Raw genomic sequence first — 18,032 nt, 5'->3', positions numbered from 1 at the left:
GTATTCATCTCATCTAAACAATACTTGCTCAGCCACTATATTCAAAATAGAGAAAGTAAAACGTTAAGTGTCAGAGTCATAGTAAGGATTCAAACCCTACAAGATTATTCTGGCTAACTGTTTAATTGGGAACAATACTTCATATTGCAGTTGTAAGAGTAGCCTGCACAATTATTATGTGTAGGAACTGAATCCCAAATATCATCTAATATTGAAAAGTTGATCATATCTCCCATTCAGATTTTTATTAGTTTCTCAGCATAATTTGCTATAAATAAAGGAGATTATGACTTTTCATGATGTTGTGAGGTAAGAAACAGCAGCTATGTTGGTGGCCAATTTGTGTACCACATTGAAGAACCTGAAGAAAGTGTCTAAGTTGTAAACATCTGAAACAGAGTATTTGGGAATGTGTATAGGCTATCTGCTCAATGATGCATATTTGTTCTGTATGATCAAGTTAAATTGATTGATTTAACTTGTTTAAACTAATCAGATAATAACGAGGTGGAAGAATTTCTGATGTGTTGACATTTGCTTAGCCAAACAGTAACTCATTAATCAAGCAGTGTTTCTCTACTGATCAAAGGTTTATTTAACAAGTTAAAGTGGGATAACAGCTATTCCTTCAGAATATCGTGTTAATGTGTGACTCTTGCAATGAATTTATGCATTTGCACACTAACATTATAAGTATCATTTTGTTGGTACTGGCTAATGAATAGAACAGACACATTATAGAAAGCTGCAAACTGCAAAGAAACTGTCAGCATAGAATAGCTTTTGGAATTATATTTCATAATTTCTCAGCCACTTTGATGATAAAACACAAATTGTTTCTCAGAATTACATTGTTTAAAGACATTTTGGAAATAAACGTTAAGATTACATTATTTAAATTATTTTTTCTACAGTTTAAACATAATTAACTCATTTCAACACATTATTGCAATTTGTCAGTTCACTGCTTAAAAATATTTGTGTAAAATCTACGAAAAAAATTATATTAGTTTTTAAAAAACACATGTCATAAAAACAAAATTTATACACTTTTGTATCTTTTGTTTGGTCAAATATTTAGTTATTATGCTAACTATGTTCCCATGCACCACCCATGGATTATATTCTACTCGGAAGCCTGCTAGTGTAGGAATTTCCGGCTACGTCAGGGCGTCAGGACTCCATTAGAGTTGCAGCTGTTTTGAGAGAAACATCAACAAAAACGAGCTGACATTAGGCTCTGAGTCTGGCAACAAGGCCTTCAATCTGGAAGCGTAACCTACATTTCCCACCCGGAGCTTCGCCGGTTTCTAACCACGGCCGCTCTCGGTGAGGAAACTCTGGCCTCCGCTTCCTCCTCCTCCGACTCGGACACCGGCGGAGCGTCGCCGCCCCCGCGGAAGAAACACCGAGCCTCGGCGGCGGAGGGAGCAGGAGAGCCCGGGGCTTCAGCCGTTGTAACAGGCCTCTCTGGAGTTGTCCTAGGACTTGCCGCACACTCTCAAACCACCTCTACCATCCACTTTAATCGAAGTGTTGTTAACAACTTTAGCAACAGCATGCAGTCAAACGGGGCAGGACAGGGACAAGAATCCTCTGAGCTTCCCTGCCTGAACAGCGCACAAAACGGGGAGTCATCATCCTCGGCCGGTGGAACCCACTCAAACGGGCTTCTGTCCAACGCGGACAACGGTAACGGTGTCGGTACCAGTAACGGGTCTTCGGTTGGACCTTGTTCGGGGACTTCGGCTACCTCCACGGCCTCAGGTTCGGAGGTGGGCTCGTTGAAAAAGAAGAAACGGCTGTCGCAGACGGAGGAAGATGTCATACGATTAATAGGACAACATCTCCACGGACTAGGGCTGAAGTAAGTTTATCCAATGTGTCAGTCGTAGAAAAACTTCAGCAGACAACAAATATTAGCGATGAACATTTCAAGTATAATCCACATCACTGTTTTTTCTTGTGATAGTGCAGTTGCTAAAAGCGCTATTAGAGCGCTTGACACACAAACATGGGGGGATGGGGTAGTAAGTTAGCCTGTGAGCTCGGCAGTTGGTAGGAAGAAGGGGTCCATCTTGCACAATAACAGTTAGCTTCAAAGCTAATAGCACTTGGCTGCGCTGAGGTGCTGTGCCCTGACATCAGATATTTAACACAACATAAAACACAAGGCACAGTTTAACAGCACATCACATGTAACGCAACACGAAGCACGTTTTTGTAATTAGGACATGATGTACTGTCAACATATATGGATTTCGCACTGGATAAAAGCATTACATCATCCAACGTTAGTACCGTTTATTCACACTAAACAAGGCTTAACTTTTTCGTACGATCTATTCACAACACATCAATATGAAGTGTTTTTTATTTGTCTTAAAGGGAATGTTGTTGTAGCTTCTTACTGAGGTGCTAAAGCAGGATTATCGAGTTTGTAGTGTACCTGTTTGCTGTTCAAAGGCTGTTGCGCAAAAAAAAAAAAAATTGCGGAGAAATTTTAAGGTTATTGTAGCCTATAGATTGTCAAGCCAGCGCGATTCGAGGGTTTCGTCTATTGTTTTTGCTTGGCTGTAAAATTTCTAATTTCTTGTTTATCCTCCGGTGCAATATAAATAATGGTGTAATGCGTAAAAGCACTGTAATAACAAGGCAGCATCTGGTTATTATTCCTCGTTTTTCCAAGTCCGCGTTTCTTTATATCCGTCATTTTGTAGATTTAGATATTTGTTTCCCCCCTCTCGTTTTTATACGGCTGTCTCCTGCAGATTATGTCTCTCTAGCATTAATGCCCTAATTCCCGTGTCTCATCGTCACAGATATTTGTCAACAGTCAGCCAGAACCTGTGACATGCATTTTATTGAGGGCATGTGTTTATATGAAGACGGCACTCGGGCATTTGTTCCTGAAATGAGCAGAATCAGATGGTTTCATGGCGGCTGAGGAATGCGCTCTCTACCAGCTGTTTTAGATGGAAACGCTTTGCTTGAATCTAATTATAGCCACGGTGGGGGTTTCAGGATATGCATGTGTGTGCACTCATCGTTTTCAAAGTGACTGTTGTATATAAGCTTAAACCTGCGTTGATCTGTGCTGTCCAGCTGAGAAAGTAAAAGCAGCCATTACGGGGTTTTATAAAAGACAGCCTTAACGTTGCTCTATCCATTGAGATGGGGGTAGGTGCCAGGGTAGAAGGGGGTGGGGGGATACATGACATTGCCTGGTATGAAACAGAGCCCCTATATTTCAGCAGGGGAAATACAAGAGAAATCAGTATTGCAGTCAGCTGGATGAGAGGCTCAACACAAAGCTGCTGCGCCACTTCATTGATACCTGAGAATGATGTCATCATGCTGAAAGGTGTCTGCCCCCCCCCCAACACCTCCTTCCCCTGCCACCCCGCGCCTCCTCGTTTTCATTATTTGGCGCTCGCATCTCAGCAGGCGCATTTATGGTGTCCTTAGCTGGGAGATGCTGTTTGGACAGATGGTAATGGTTCATGGTTGACAAGCTGAGGGGGTGATGTCAACTGCAGAGAAAGCTCGCCCCATGTTAATGAACCTCCTACTGTCCACACATAATGCTCCGGTCATGACACAAGTGCTCTGTGTTGGTTTCCCTCAGATATAGGGAGCTATTAAGTTTATGTCAGCAGGTAGAGCTGATGATGCCCCCTCTGCGTTAAAGTGTTCTCACAGACCACCGTGCCTCTGAGTTTAACCCTTTCAGTTGCATTTTGTTGCAAAAAGAGATGCGACGATGATAATAAATAGCTCCAATATGTCACTTCATATAATCATGTTCTGACATTTCGACATCCTGCTGACTGAGCTCACAGTTCTGATTACCCACTCACTGCTGACGCTGAGATGCCACCTTCATGCTTAATTTCAAAGTCACCCATCCCCTACTTTTCTTCCTTTTTTACTGTCTTCTGTCTATAGATCAGCATAACTTTGTCTGCTTCCCCTCCACCCCTCCCCTCTGTCTGTGTGTGTGTGTGTGTGTCTGCAGTCAGACGGTGGACCTGCTGATGCAGGAATCAGGCTGCAGACTGGAGCACCCTTCAGCGTCCAAATTCCGCAACCACGTCATGGAGGGGGAGTGGGACAAGGTTAGTTTGGATGGTTATTATTGATGAGTTAAGGTTTGATAAACACGGAATGCGGGAATGTGCTTTGAATCTATTGTGCTATTCACACTATAAAAATATAAATGTGTTTGTTTAAAAATTGCATATAATAAAGGACCTAAATCTTATTAGAGGTTCTTTCAGGTTGCATAGAAAGGCATTGACCTGCCTTTGTGGTCTAGCTGTTATACAAGTTTCATTTTGTTCTCCAGTTATTAATTAGAGTATTTGACATTTTTAATTTGTTATATACTCAATAAACATGCAAAAAAGTTTTCATACATTTCAAACAAAAATCTACAGTTGGTCATGTTAAAACCACAAGCCTTATTGTATAAAATCAAATTTAGTGCGACTTACTGCTTTTCTCTAAAATCGTAGTCACGCTAAAGAATCCCTGAGTTTTCAACACCTGAAAAAGCAATGCTCAGTCCAACTTCCCAAAATGGAAAGAGTATAAACCAACTGCAAACCAACCAGGCATGAATATTGACCTGCAGCTGGACCAAGTATCACCTTCCAATAGTAACCTCCACTGGGACATTTGGAAGACTTTGATCAAAGCAACTTAGTGTTAGAATTTTCCAATCAAACTCCAGGCCTTATTTTTAACAGCACATTAGAGGAATTAAATTTGAGAGCACTCTATCTATTTTGACTAGGCTTGAGCTTTCCTGAAACAAAATAGGAAAGCGCCCGCTTTGCCCAAAAAGAACTTAGTTTTTCTATGTGCATGCAGTCTCTCTTTCATCTGCTTTTTGTATAAAGAAATAAAACATAGAAATGTGCATCCTTAGCATGCTTTACTGTGTCTGCCCATCATATAAAATACCTTGAAATCTATGGTTTTACTATAGGAAAAAGTGAAATAGTTTCAGATATATAAATATCTTTGCAAGATGCTGATGAAAAATACTATGTACTGCATAATTTCAAGTGATGTGTTGTTGCTTTTAGCACGTTTGTATTGCTAAGAAATCAGGTGGTCTACAACAATAAAAATACGAATGCTATGAATACTGTTTTTATCTCAATAGCAAAATTGCTTTGTACTAAGAATTTACTCTATTGGATAGTTTTGTAATTGTATGATAGTAAATAATGCATGTTTTAAATTTTAGAATTGTATAAAATATATAATACTTGATCAGAACATTAAATCTAATCCAGTAATGAGTTCAGCACTGTTTTAAATTCTGTTCCAGAATTTAAAACAGTCTGGCATGTACATTTTGTTGTCACATTCTTTTAATTTTCAGGCTTTGTTGCATTTCTTTGGTTCTAGAGCTCAAGTTAGGCTTAGAAAATTGCAGACCTTATTGCAAAATGATGAACTTAAGCCAAAAACATTCAGTGTAGGCTTAAGTCAAGTGGTTGTAAATTTGTGCATGTGGGTGGCAGGTTTGTTCTTGCCACGAAGCTACTTGTAAATCTAAGTTGTGATTGTTCTGCTCAGTTTTATCAAAGAGCATGGAAACTGTGAAAGCCTCATGGACAGTGGCCACACCATCTCTACCACTTAATGTTCATACTGCTGTTTTTTTTGTTTGTTTTTTTTCTCCTCTTCTGCATGCATTGAAAATGCTGAGCTAACAATTTCTCTCTGTGTCTCCCTACCATCATGTACCCTTTGTTTTTGGTCCAGGCTGAGAATGATCTCAACGAGCTGAGAGCACTGATGCATTCTCCCAACGCCATTGTGGTAAGCGCCCGCTTTGCCCAAACCCTGAACGGGGCTGAATGACAGTCAGTCAGCACACAGGCTCTGCTGGAGGTTCCAGAACTGTATCGGTAGAAACTGGGCCTGTGTTGTGGAGCTTTAAAACACCTAAATGTTCTGGATAAAGAATTAAAAATGGACCACACACTGGATTTAAGGAAGGAATATGCTATTTTGCTGAATAATTTGTTTTGGATTATTTACTTTTATCTTTATTTCTTCAATTTGTTATACTTTGCCCTTTTTTATGAATTATACTTAAAGCAAACTGCAGGTTCTCAATATATTGCTTTAGTTTTCAATGCTCTGTGACGTCTGAGTCAAGCTTCTTCTGCTCTCTTTCATAAATTGCAAAGCAGTGCTATTAAAAACAAATAGAATGGTTAAATTTGAGGAAAAATTTTTTTTTAGATAGAATCACATTCTGCCCTGTATCCCAGTGAAAATTAGCAGTTGGGAGATGGGTCGCTGCAGGGTCATGTGCTTTTAGAAATACAGCATGTGGGCGGATGCTGCCTTGAATTTATGTGTGGTTGTCTCAACTCTGCTTGTATCAGTTGTCGGGGTCGTGCTGCATCCCTGAGATAAGACACAAATTTAATACCAAAGATATCTCTGCTTGCACTGATCAGTAAACATGTTTCTGTTACCCTCAGCGTGAAATAAAGAGACGGACAGGGTTGATTTCAACAATAGTGTTGAAAGGAGTGTAATTAAAAATAACAGTAGAAATATCGTGAGCGGGGTCGAAACGGGTGCTTTCACTATTTGAAAATGGCTGAATTATTATAATAATTTTTTTTTCAATCTTTTAAAATTAAATTAAAACAGTGCCTGAAATGGTAACCGAATGTGCCTTATTCTGCCATCTGGATTTCCATTTTGATTTCAAAGTTCATGTTCAAATTTCCTTCCTTTAAAGTACACAAGCAACATTGGCAAAGAAGTGGCACATCATCAAGTTAGATAAGTAGCTGGAGAAGAATGGGACCAATAATAGCCATTACTTTCCCTCTCCTGTTCAAAAAATTATACTGTTCTGTAGGGCAGTCCAACTTGCTAATTATCCTCTTTACGCTGACATCTCTGCTGTTCTTCATGCTTCTTTATTGGGCTCGTTAACCGTTTATGCTAACGGTTAACGAGCCGTTAACCGTTGTGGGTGGGGAGCTGATTAAGCTAGCTAGTGCCAGATTTAACAATCTGACAAACTGATAAACGGAAAGTTGAATTTAGCGTCCTATAAAACAGTGCATTTATTGTTTGTAATGTTAAAAAATGAGCTCAGCTGACGTGCCAAAAGAAGCACAACGTGACAAATGCACATTTGAGTGTAATGGTTTTAAGAGGCTTTAAACATGCTTGAAAAAGGAATGGAGTTGCTATTTTGTGTGTGTTTCTACAACACAAGGCCATAATTTGAGCAATCATGCCTTTGCATTATTATATATGGCTTCTGTGTTCTTGCTATACTAGCCTGACCAGTCCGGGTATGCAGTTGTTGAAAAACATTGCCATGTTTGCTTTCTGAATTAGAGTTTAACTTTGTGAGACTATAGACTGATATTAAATGGTATGAGTTTTATAACTATAAAACCAATGTTCAGACCTGGTATTAAAATACACCCTGACTGATTTGGATAAAAGTAGATCCCACTAAGCACTGTCATTTACTCCTGTCCTGCGTGATCAGATTTCAGTAACTTCCTTTACACACAGATGAGCAGGTCGCCACATCACAGGGGTGGGCTGCCAGCTGAGACATAAACTGGACATCAGCAGGTCCTCGGATGTTTCCGCATCACCTCCGAAACTTCCAGTCACATGAGCTGCATTATTAATCGGTTATTACCATCGTTGAGGTTTAGATGAGCTGCATTTTGCTACTTTAGTTAGGCTTCAAAATCTCTATGAACGAAAATATATAGCTGAACAGATGTGTTATGGGAGAAGTAAAACGTTAGAGCTCAAAATACTCTATATTAGTGGACGAACACTGAAAAATGTAAACCATAATTTATAATTGCTTGCGCAAAGTGTTTTAGCCTGCACTATTAAAGTGATAAGACATTTGTCAGATACCGATTTTATTCCCATGAGTCATTTTTTAAATTATTAACTTTTATGCAAGTATTGCAGTGGGTGCAATTATTTAAAAAAACATGTACAAGGAGCAAACATTCACCAATGCAGCATTCTCAAGTCTATTGGTCTATATAAAAAGCATATTTTGGGAAAAAAATATTTTATTTTTCTTTCTATTAAGAGGATTCTATGAAATGGATTATCTTTGGCTATTAAAAATAATCCTCATGCTGAGTTTTCCAGAGGTCATGAGGTCATGTCTGTGGGTTCTCCTTCAACGTGTCCCAGGACAGTTGTGTTTAGTGACAAACTGATACAGATACATGTATCTCAGTTAGAATAGTGGGTGAATTTAATTAAAGGCACCTTATTTACATAAAAGTCAGACTATCAAGTACTTAAATTTTCCTTCATTTAGAGATTATAAAATGTATTAACATGAAGTATTTTTCTTTGTTCAGATATGTGCTTAGTTTATTTTTTTTTTCTTAGTAAATTGAATGGAAAAAGAGGCATTTCTGTTTTTTTTTTTTTTTTTTTTTTTTTCTTGCTGCCTGGTTCTTTATAGGCAGAATCATAACTTCAAACATGTAAACAGAATCTTAAAACAGCTTCTGGCTTCCACTGTGTGCTGCCTCAACAGGGGATCTTTTCAAAGTAGAGGAGCTTCATTCAACACAGCATGAGGGAGATGTGGTCATGCATCCTTAGACTGAAGCTGCCCCACCACTCCCTCTATACAGTTTCCAGTACAGTAGCAGATAATAGAATGTTCAACTCTCCATGAGGGTTTATACATATCATTTACTTTGAGTGCTTAACTGCAGCACGCCTTTAGGATGCCGAGAGAAATCACTTAAAATTGATTTCATTTCAAGACTTTTTAGGTATTTTCAAGGCAAAAATTAAAGATTGTGTTGATAAATTACAGATGTCAGTATATAAACAGTTTGTAAATTGACTATTATTTCAAATTTTACTTTGAGAACGGTTAAGGAATCTATTTCTCTGCTGGAAGGTACTTTTAAGTATTTTAGGGATGTATTCATTAATGCTTTCTTTGACCATTTTAATCTAATAAAAACAGGGTTTTTACTTTTGTTCATTGTTTTAATGTTGTCTTCTTCTCCTCCTCAGCGTATGAAGTTCCTGCTGCTGCAACAGAAGTACCTAGAGTATCTGGAGGACGGCAAGGTCCTGGAGGCTCTGCAGGTCCTCCGAGGAGAACTGACACCGCTCAAATACAACACGGATCGGATCCACGTCCTCAGCGGGTACTTTCTGATGTTTCAGCGACTTCACAATTGATTCACTCAAAGTACTAAATTTAAACAGCTCCACACATTTACTTTTCTCTCTGTAAAACTGCACAATATTGGCAGTTAAGTTCTTAAATGTTATTTAGCTTATAATATGCTCTTTTTTATTGTTTTGTTTTTTGTTCATCACAACACAGCTTATGGTACTTTGAATCTTGATATATATTTACAGATGAAATAAACTGTCATCAGCTGAGCTTTGATGAAAAGATAAAAAGCAGAGATAGCCAACAAGATGAGTAGTTCAAACACTTAGTATTAACTTCAAAGAGAAGCTACTTAAAAAAACTGAACAGAGAAAAACGGCCACTGGCTACTCGGTCAGTGCTTCTGTAGGAAGCAAGCAACTAAAGGCTGAAACTGTGGCAAAATATAAGATTAGATTAGGTCAAATTTGTAGTCATTGTTGTTGCAAGGAGTCTTCAAAGCTGCCATGAGATGTTAGCTTGGTGTTGTGGAGGAATTAGGGAACAGCAGAGGAATTAAAAAGACATCAAAGGACCTAGCTGTTTTTTTTTATTTTCGTTAAGTGAGACAAGTAAATCAAGACCTGATTTGCTTTATTTCTGTATTATGAGCGTGTTACTTTTTGATAATGTTTATATTAATTTAATTGTGGTTTTAAAGTTAAAGAATTACTGCTTTAATCTGTTACCTTCTGTGATGAGTTTGGCGTCAACATCACTTTGCATCTTTAGGGCTTTTTACCCCGTTTTGTATTTTGCCAATGTGTCAATTGTCCACCTTTCTTATTCTTATAGGTTATTGTCCTGTCTTTCTTGCTCTCTGAGACTTTACTGTTACTTATTTTAAGTGTCGCTCAGACAACCTTGTTGTTTCCAAGAATGGGCCAGACGTGTATTTTTACTGGGATGTAGCAGTAAGCCTCATCTGGGACATTATAGGGAATCAACTTTAAATCACAACAAATGTCTCTTAAGGGCTGCGGTTGGTTCTGGCAGCGACGACTGAACTGACCCATGCGTATTCATTGGCTGAGGGCACCGTCAGTACTTTCTCATGATTTCAGAAAATAAGCAGTGCTCATGTTAAAGAATGTTGTAAAACAAACTACACAAGTCTGTATGACAATGCAGTCAGTTGGTGATCTTTAAATGTACGCTTCATTCAGAAACCCGTGTTACCCTGTAATACGCCTGTTAGCAGTAGGCTGCTCTTAAGTCAACAGGTTGCTTCTACCTCAATTAATGCAGTTAATTATATGGTTGTAACAATAAACCCAGCTCTTGATATGAGACTATACATAATGTTGTGTCTTCAAGACAGACATGCAGGGCGTACAGCACCGAATGATCAGGCTCTTGGAAACTCGCCACACTTACAGTAATTATAATGACATTTTTAAAAATGTGTGAAGCATGGTACAATTCATGCAAAGATAATATTTGGTCATGAAACAAAAAAGATGCCTCAATCTCAAGTCCAGCAGACAGTTTGAATATCCCCTCAAAAGGCATCAAGAGATGTGGGTGGAAAAGAGAAAAAGAACAAACAGCGACATGATAATCGCGTGTGGTATGGAGTCTGGCTTCACCTCCTGTCCACCTTACTTCTTTTTCTGTGTTGTTCGTAGCTTACGGCGCCAAATGACTAGCGCTGCCCTTGGTCATGACTGAGTATTAAATTAGATTTGTCCGGGCATTTCATTTACTGTACATTAAAATATTGTTTTAATTATTAAATGTTCAGTTTACGCATGTTTTCGATGGACTTCAAAAACATGCTATCAAGGCATTTTTGGTTAGCTTTTCCTTATTATTTGCTGTCCGCCTCCAGACAAGAATGATATAAACATAACACAGCATGGGCATGTTGTGCAAAAAGAATAATTGTCGTCTTGATTTACTCTGACCAGTCTTGTAGTTTAAATGAGATATTGTACAAAAGATTTTGCATCTAATAAAGTTTTGGTTGTGCGATGAATCATGTTAGTTTTTTTGATTTTTACCAACAGTGAATCTTGTTTTCCTTAAACCTTGACCTTGTATTTTCTTGCAGGTACCTAATGTGTAGCCATGCCGACGACCTCCGAGCCAAGGCAGAGTGGGAGGGCAAGGGCACAGCCTCTCGCTCCAGGCTCCTGGATAAATTACAGAGTGAGGAGATGCTTTCCATTTAATAAGCCTGTGGAGCTAGCACACGTTGCCCAGCTTCCACACAAACATTTGATGTGCTGAGGTGAACTATCTTCCCGCTTTGTGACCATGTTACAGCGTACCTGCCCCCATCCGTGATGCTGCCTCCTCGGCGACTACACACTTTGCTGCGGCAAGCGGTGGAACTACAGAGGGATCGCTGTCTTTATCACAACACCAAGCTGGACAACAACCTGGATTCAGTCTCCCTTCTCCTCGATCATGTCTGCAGCAGGTTGGTGCTGCAGCATCAGTCATAAAGTGAAAATGTTGACGGAAATGCACCTTAGGTCTAAGAAGTGTACACAACCTTTATAAAATGGTGAGTTTTTGTGATGTAAAAAAAAAAAAAAAAAAATGGTTTGAGGAGGGTTGGACACAAGCAGGAAGCATGATGTCCGTTTTCCCCTCCTCACTGCCTGGCTGTCAACATATCCAACTGAGCTTTTATATATTCAGTCAACGGAAAAGAATTCTACTTCAGTCACAGATGGTGAGATACATTTTAAGTTGTCACATTTAAAACAGTAAGTGGTCTTGACGATTTCTTTAAACAACAAATAGATAAATATTATCGCTTCTTAACGCTATGCTCTTTGTATAGTAACAGTCATGTATTAGCTAGTTAATTAGCCCAGGTATCATTCGCTATGTTGGTCTGTCACAATAACAGTTTTTACTGGACAATAAATTGTCCTAGAAATTATTGCGGTAAACAATAACATCGTTGTTTTGAGTCTATTTTCCAAGTGATATATTGATAATGGCAATACAACAAACGGTTGCTCTCTTAAAAACCAATAAACTTTAATTTTATGAAGAACACTTAGAAATTTAACATATTTTAAATATGTTCAACCAAAAACAATAAACCAAAATAAAAACCACACACAACCAAACCCATAAATAAAATGGATTATGATGTTTCTTTGAACAAAATTAACCGGAATGGAAATGATCAATTTAATTTTAATATATCATGCGATTAATTTCTTTATTGTGACAGGCGTAGCCTGCTTTTACATAGGAAGCAATGTGTTTTTTTTTTTTTTGTTTTTTTTGTCAAAGTCGATGAAGCTACCAATAGTCCCAAAATAGCGGTCAGCTACAAAGCATGGGATTTTATTTTATTAGCATAACAGTAAACTGAAAATTACAAGTGTTTCTGCTTCAAGTGGTAAAACATTTGTGTGTTCCTTTGGACTAGTTTTATTATAGTTTAAGTCGTGTATATGTCTCCCCTCCATTTTTTTTGTTAATGTACTTTTATGCTCATTAACTATGTTCATTATGTACTTTTATCTTTAGGAAAGCTTGGAAAAAAAAGAAGCTTTTTTTTATTCACAGTCAAATCAACAAATAATTTCTTGATGAGAGGATCATGTATTGTTTGAAGTGGCCTAGCTTGTCCTCACAATCTCATAGGTTTGGAGAACCTTTGTAAAACAGCGCTGGCAAAAACTGAAACTGGATGGAAACGTGCTTTAATAAAGTATTTACTTGAGGATCCACAGAAATGCAATATTTCTCCCACCACGTTTGTGTTTTTTTTAGCTGAATTATGCAGGACGATCATCACCAGGACACTTTTGCATTCTCAAATTTCTGTTCTCTCTGTACATCTGAAAATACTATAAATGCTACATTTTGAGGGCCAGTTTGTATCCTATTGTTGAATTTTCAAAATGTATTCACAGGTGGGTTTTGTAGACTTTAAAAAAAAATCTATCTGTTTTTTTCCTGCAGGAAACAGTTTCCCTGTTACACCCAGCAGATTCTGACAGAGCATTGTAATGAAGTGTGGTTCTGCAAATTCTCAAATGATGGCACCAAACTAGCAACTGGCTCCAAAGACACGACTGTCATCATCTGGCAAGTGGACCCGGTGAGTGTGCAAACATACACGCCTTACTCATTTGACTGCAGCCTGTTGGAGATTGTAGTAGTTGCAGTCTCTTTTTAGGTCTAAACTAGAAAAATATATACTTTCAAATTATCAAGAGGCAATGTGTGCTCATCTATTAAAATATAACGAGTGAAAGTCAAAATGTTCTGTTGCAACACAATCTATTTTTGCAAAAGCAAATCTAATTTAGGACAGAAACCAGTAAGAAAACGGAGCTTTATCCCTAAGGTGTTAAGAAACGAAGGTGATATTAGAATTTTTGTTTGCTGAGTTGCTGATATAAAGAAAGTGATTGGTGTATTTAAGCTGTCTCTGTGCAACACAATCCTCCTCAATCGGAGACGGAGAGAAGATCAAACATTTACTGGATGAGAACACAATGACATGGGTTGAAATTAGCTCAGAGATTATGGAAAACCAAATGCGTCCTTTTATAGAACCGGTTAAGAATTAGCTGAAGATTAAAGCACTGGAACTGCTTTAATGTTGTCCTTTCTTCAAACATTCAGCTGAAAATCTATTTGAAACACCTGGGATTGGCAACCTGGATCTTGTTCTCCTTATATCCTCTCAAGTGTTTTGTCTTGCTACTGTCTAGTATGAGATTTTTCAAGTTTAACAGATGAGAGGTAAATCTGAATGAAATAAAGTTAAAAATGCCATTATAAAGTCTCTTATTCAGTAATGTATCATTTGTGCCTGCCATGTAGGAGAGCCACCAACTGAAGCTGCTGCGAACCCTGGAGGGCCACGCATACGGCGTCTCCTACTTAGCCTGGAGTCCTGACGACACCTACCTGATCGCCTGTGGACCTGACGATTGCTCTGAGCTCTGGCTCTGGAATGTTCAGGTGAAATGAAATGAAAACCTATCCTTAAATATTCTTTTCAACACCATTCAGACAAGATATTGTGCCTTTGTTGTTGGCACGGGTTGTTGGCTTCATGCCTCAATTAATGAGCATTGTCATACAGAGATATTTTCTTCTACACGGTTACAGGATGCTTCAGCTGTCAGAATTTATTTATATACTATTGGTTTTATCTGGGATACTCTGATCTCATGCATTATATCACAGTTTCTGTATCATTCAGCTTGACACACAGTAAATGTGTCTCCTCATAGTCATCCTCGGTATCACACTTTTATCTAAGCACCATTAATCGTATCCCAAGTCTGAAAAGTGCTATGGATACCCTGTAGTGTGCTATTTGTACTCAATGACCTTTTCTTTTCACCCATCCTCTCTTCTCCCCTCCCCTCTCTCTCTTTTTTTTTTCTTACTCATCCCTCCCCCACTCTTGCTCAATGTGTCTTCTCGTTCACTCCCTTCCCCCATTTCCTTCTCTGTGTTTCTCTATAAATACCCATCTTTGCCAGACGGGGGAGCTGCGGACCAAGATGTCCCAGTCCCACGAAGACAGTCTTACCAGTGTGGCCTGGAATCCTGATGGCAAACGCTTTGTCACCGGTGGACAAAGGGGGCAGTTTTATCAGTGTGTAAGTCATCCAGTCATTTACCAACTTTTGCAAACACAATTCTTTGGATTTTTTTTCGTTTTGCCACAATCACAAACATTGTAGTGTTTTATTTGGATGTCATTTGATCCACAAACACAAAGTAGTGCATAATTGTGAAGTGAAAGGATATTATGACATATAGACCAGAAGCGTGGTGCTTCTTTGTATTTAGTCCTGATTAAAAACTTTATAAAACTACCTTTTGTTGCAATTTCAGCTGTAGGTCTTTTTGTGTTTCTTGACCAGTTTTATATACTTGAACATTCAAATTTGTGCTTATTCTTCTTCTGATGTTTGACTGGGTCATTCTAATGTTTTGATTTAAACATTATAAACTAAGGCTGTTGTAAAAGAATATTTTAGTAATCGAGTACTCTGTAGAATATTGTTACAATTATCTGAGGAATCGGATCTCTCTCACTCTCTTTCTCACTCTCTTTTCCTTCCTCTCTCTCAGCGCCATTCCTACTGTTTGCTCCAAAAGCTGTCCTACTCTAACCATTGCGCCACAAAATTCGACACTCCTTATTTGTCCCCCAAACCCTGACAAAACGCCACACAATTCAACACCATGCTGCTACAATTTCACAACAACTCATAGGCGGAAGTAAGAGGGCTGCCCACCATAAATAATAATCTGGCTGGAACATGGTGCGCTACATAATTTAGCAAAGCTTCGAGGCAGATACATTTTCCTCGAGGAATTTTAATAATTGAGGTACTCTAATCATTCAAGGAATCACTTCAGCCCTGTTATAAATCAATTTTTCACTAACTTAATTTTAGCTCTGGCTAGATGTTTATGTGACCTCCTGGAAGGTCACCCTCAACCCCACTCGTATGGTCAATTTCTTCTTCCCAGTCTTCCATATTAGTCAGGTCAATAATTATCGAGTTGAATGATTTTCCCATCTGAATCCCTGCAGCTCCCCCAGAGTAACCGTAGACCTTCTGGTTGATTTTCTGAATAATGTTCTCCTTATAATGCTTTGAACGTTTTTTGTAGTTTCATGCCTAACCGTTCTGCTGTTTCTTTTAGTATTAACAGAGTAAATATGGTTGAAGACCAATGCACAACATCCTTTCAGATTTTTCTTTTTAAGAAAAGCAAAAAAAAAAAACATCTATGCTCCTTTCATGCCACAATTATTCTGAACGTTGTGATATAAATTCTTATTGTATTTGGTTTCAGCATAACAAACCCTGTAAGCATAATGACCAGTTTGCAAGGCACTGTGGGCTCCAGAGTCTTTGTATTTGGCTTCTGCTTGATGTGGGTGGTTGTGATTAGACAGTCATGGCTTTGGCTTGGAGTTAAAAACTAAACAGGTTACCCTGCTGTGCGTGTGTGTATATCCGTCTTCCTGTTAAGAATAAGGGCTTAGGGTTCTGCTGTCTGTGTTGTCAGGACCTGGACGGAAACTTGTTGGACTCGTGGGAGGGGGTGAGAGTTCAGTGCCTGTGGTGCCTGAGCGATGGGAAGACTGTGCTGGCCTCGGACACCCATCAGCGTATCAGAGGGTACAACTTTGAGGACCTCACAGACAGAAACATGTATGTATATTATATTTTGAATTGAGAATGAAAGATGTGACTTTAATGCAATTCATTTTAATAGCATGTAAATTATTTTCACGTTTTGGTTTTTTTTTTTTTTTTTTTACAGAGTTCAAGAGGACCACCCTATCATGTCTTTTACCGTTTCAAAGAACGGTAGATTAGCTTTGTTAAATGTAGCAACTCAGGTAAGCTAATCAGTTCTATTGATTTGCTTGTAAACAAAATAAATATATTGGAGAAATATGATAGATTTGGGGATTAATAAAGTATTTTTAAATTAAATAGAATTTTGAATTGAAACTGGTTTCAACATGCTTCACCATAGGGAGTGCACCTGTGGGATCTTCAAGATCGGGTGCTTGTGAGGAAGTACCAAGGTGTGACCCAGGGCTTCTACACCATCCACTCCTGCTTTGGAGGACACAATGAAGACTTCATCGCCAGTGGCAGTGAAGGTACAGTGAAAAGGCACCTGAAGGTCATTGACAAAAAACAGTTTACAATATAACTAAACTTGATTACCTAATGTGGGAAAACATCTCCTACCAAAGTATTTTTGTTTTTTTCATTAATGTTTCCTGAACATCTATTTTTTTCTACATTCAGTCTCTAAAACAAACAATAAAACCCTTCATTTTTAGATGAACATAGCGGAAAATTAGCACATCCTGCCAACTGTGAATTATGGTAGTGGCAGCATCATGGTGTGGGGATGCCTCTCATCAGCAGGGAGAGGAAAGCTGGTTTAAGTTGTAAGAAGGATTAATAAAGCAAAATCCAGAGTAATCCTGGAAGAAAACCTGTTAAGAAAAGATTATAGATTCCGAGTGAGACAAGAGCTTTAATAGGCTGCTTTTGACCAAGGTGTATTCTGTTATGAAGAGAAAATCAGTCTTTTAATAACCCAAAGATTTGTAAAAAAGAAAAAAAAACATAATTTTCCTTCAACTTCATAATTATTTACTACTATAATTTGAGTTAATTCATCATAAAAAAACGGGAATTTCTAAAATTCAGTTTCTATTCAAATACAATTCGAAATGTGGTGGTTAAAATTTGACAAAATGCAAAGGATTCTTTTCAGAAATTGCAGGAAAACTTCAAATTTGAGGATGGTATATAGTCTTTTGTTTCTTTGGTTATCATCGTCGCTCTGAACGGTGGTATTTCTTTCCCTGTTCTGAATATATTTTCTTCCATCTGTCCACTACCTTTTCCATCAATCCCACCAGACCATAAAGTGTACATCTGGCATAGGCGTGGCGAACTTCCTATTGCCGAGCTCACAGGCCATACACGCACCGTTAACTGTGTGAGCTGGAACCCAGCCATCCCGGGTCTCATGGCGTCCGCCTCGGATGACGGCACAGTGCGCATCTGGGGTCCCGCACCATTTCTCGATTCGCAAGAGGCAGACGGACTCAACGGTAAGAGGTTTACATTCAAACATGAGCTGTTCTCACAACCTATAACAACAAGTCGCATGTTTGCTTGCTTTTTGTCTCCTCAGAAAACAGCAGTAATATGGACAGTTGATGGTGACCTTCAGAGCAGATGACGTCTCAATTTGACAACCACCCAAGAATCCTACAATATAACAAAACGTAAATGGGCAAATACAATTTGAT

General features: G+C 38.5%; 1 protein-coding gene across 1 annotated transcript; it reads left to right on the top strand.

Moving 5' to 3' along the window:
* The first annotated feature begins 1,132 nt into the window (after positions 1-1,132).
* On the top strand, positions 1,133-18,002 carry wdr26b (WD repeat domain 26b). The gene is made up of 14 exons (XM_044106090.1): positions 1,133-1,867; positions 4,019-4,118; positions 5,782-5,838; positions 9,079-9,215; positions 11,280-11,377; positions 11,495-11,651; positions 13,163-13,301; positions 14,033-14,173; positions 14,704-14,823; positions 16,253-16,398; positions 16,511-16,589; positions 16,730-16,859; positions 17,637-17,831; positions 17,915-18,002. The coding sequence occupies exons 1-14, from the start codon at positions 1,560-1,562 to the stop codon at positions 17,938-17,940; spliced, it is 1,833 nt and encodes a 610-aa protein (XP_043962025.1). The 5' UTR covers positions 1,133-1,559; the 3' UTR covers positions 17,941-18,002.
* Positions 18,003-18,032: the final 30 nt, after the last annotated feature.

Source organism: Gambusia affinis, linkage group LG22 (assembly GCF_019740435.1).
Source record: "Gambusia affinis linkage group LG22, SWU_Gaff_1.0, whole genome shotgun sequence".
NCBI lineage: Eukaryota > Metazoa > Chordata > Actinopteri > Cyprinodontiformes > Poeciliidae > Gambusia > Gambusia affinis.
Note: the sequence above shows the minus strand (reverse complement) of the source record. Positions and strands in the feature narration are given on the sequence as shown.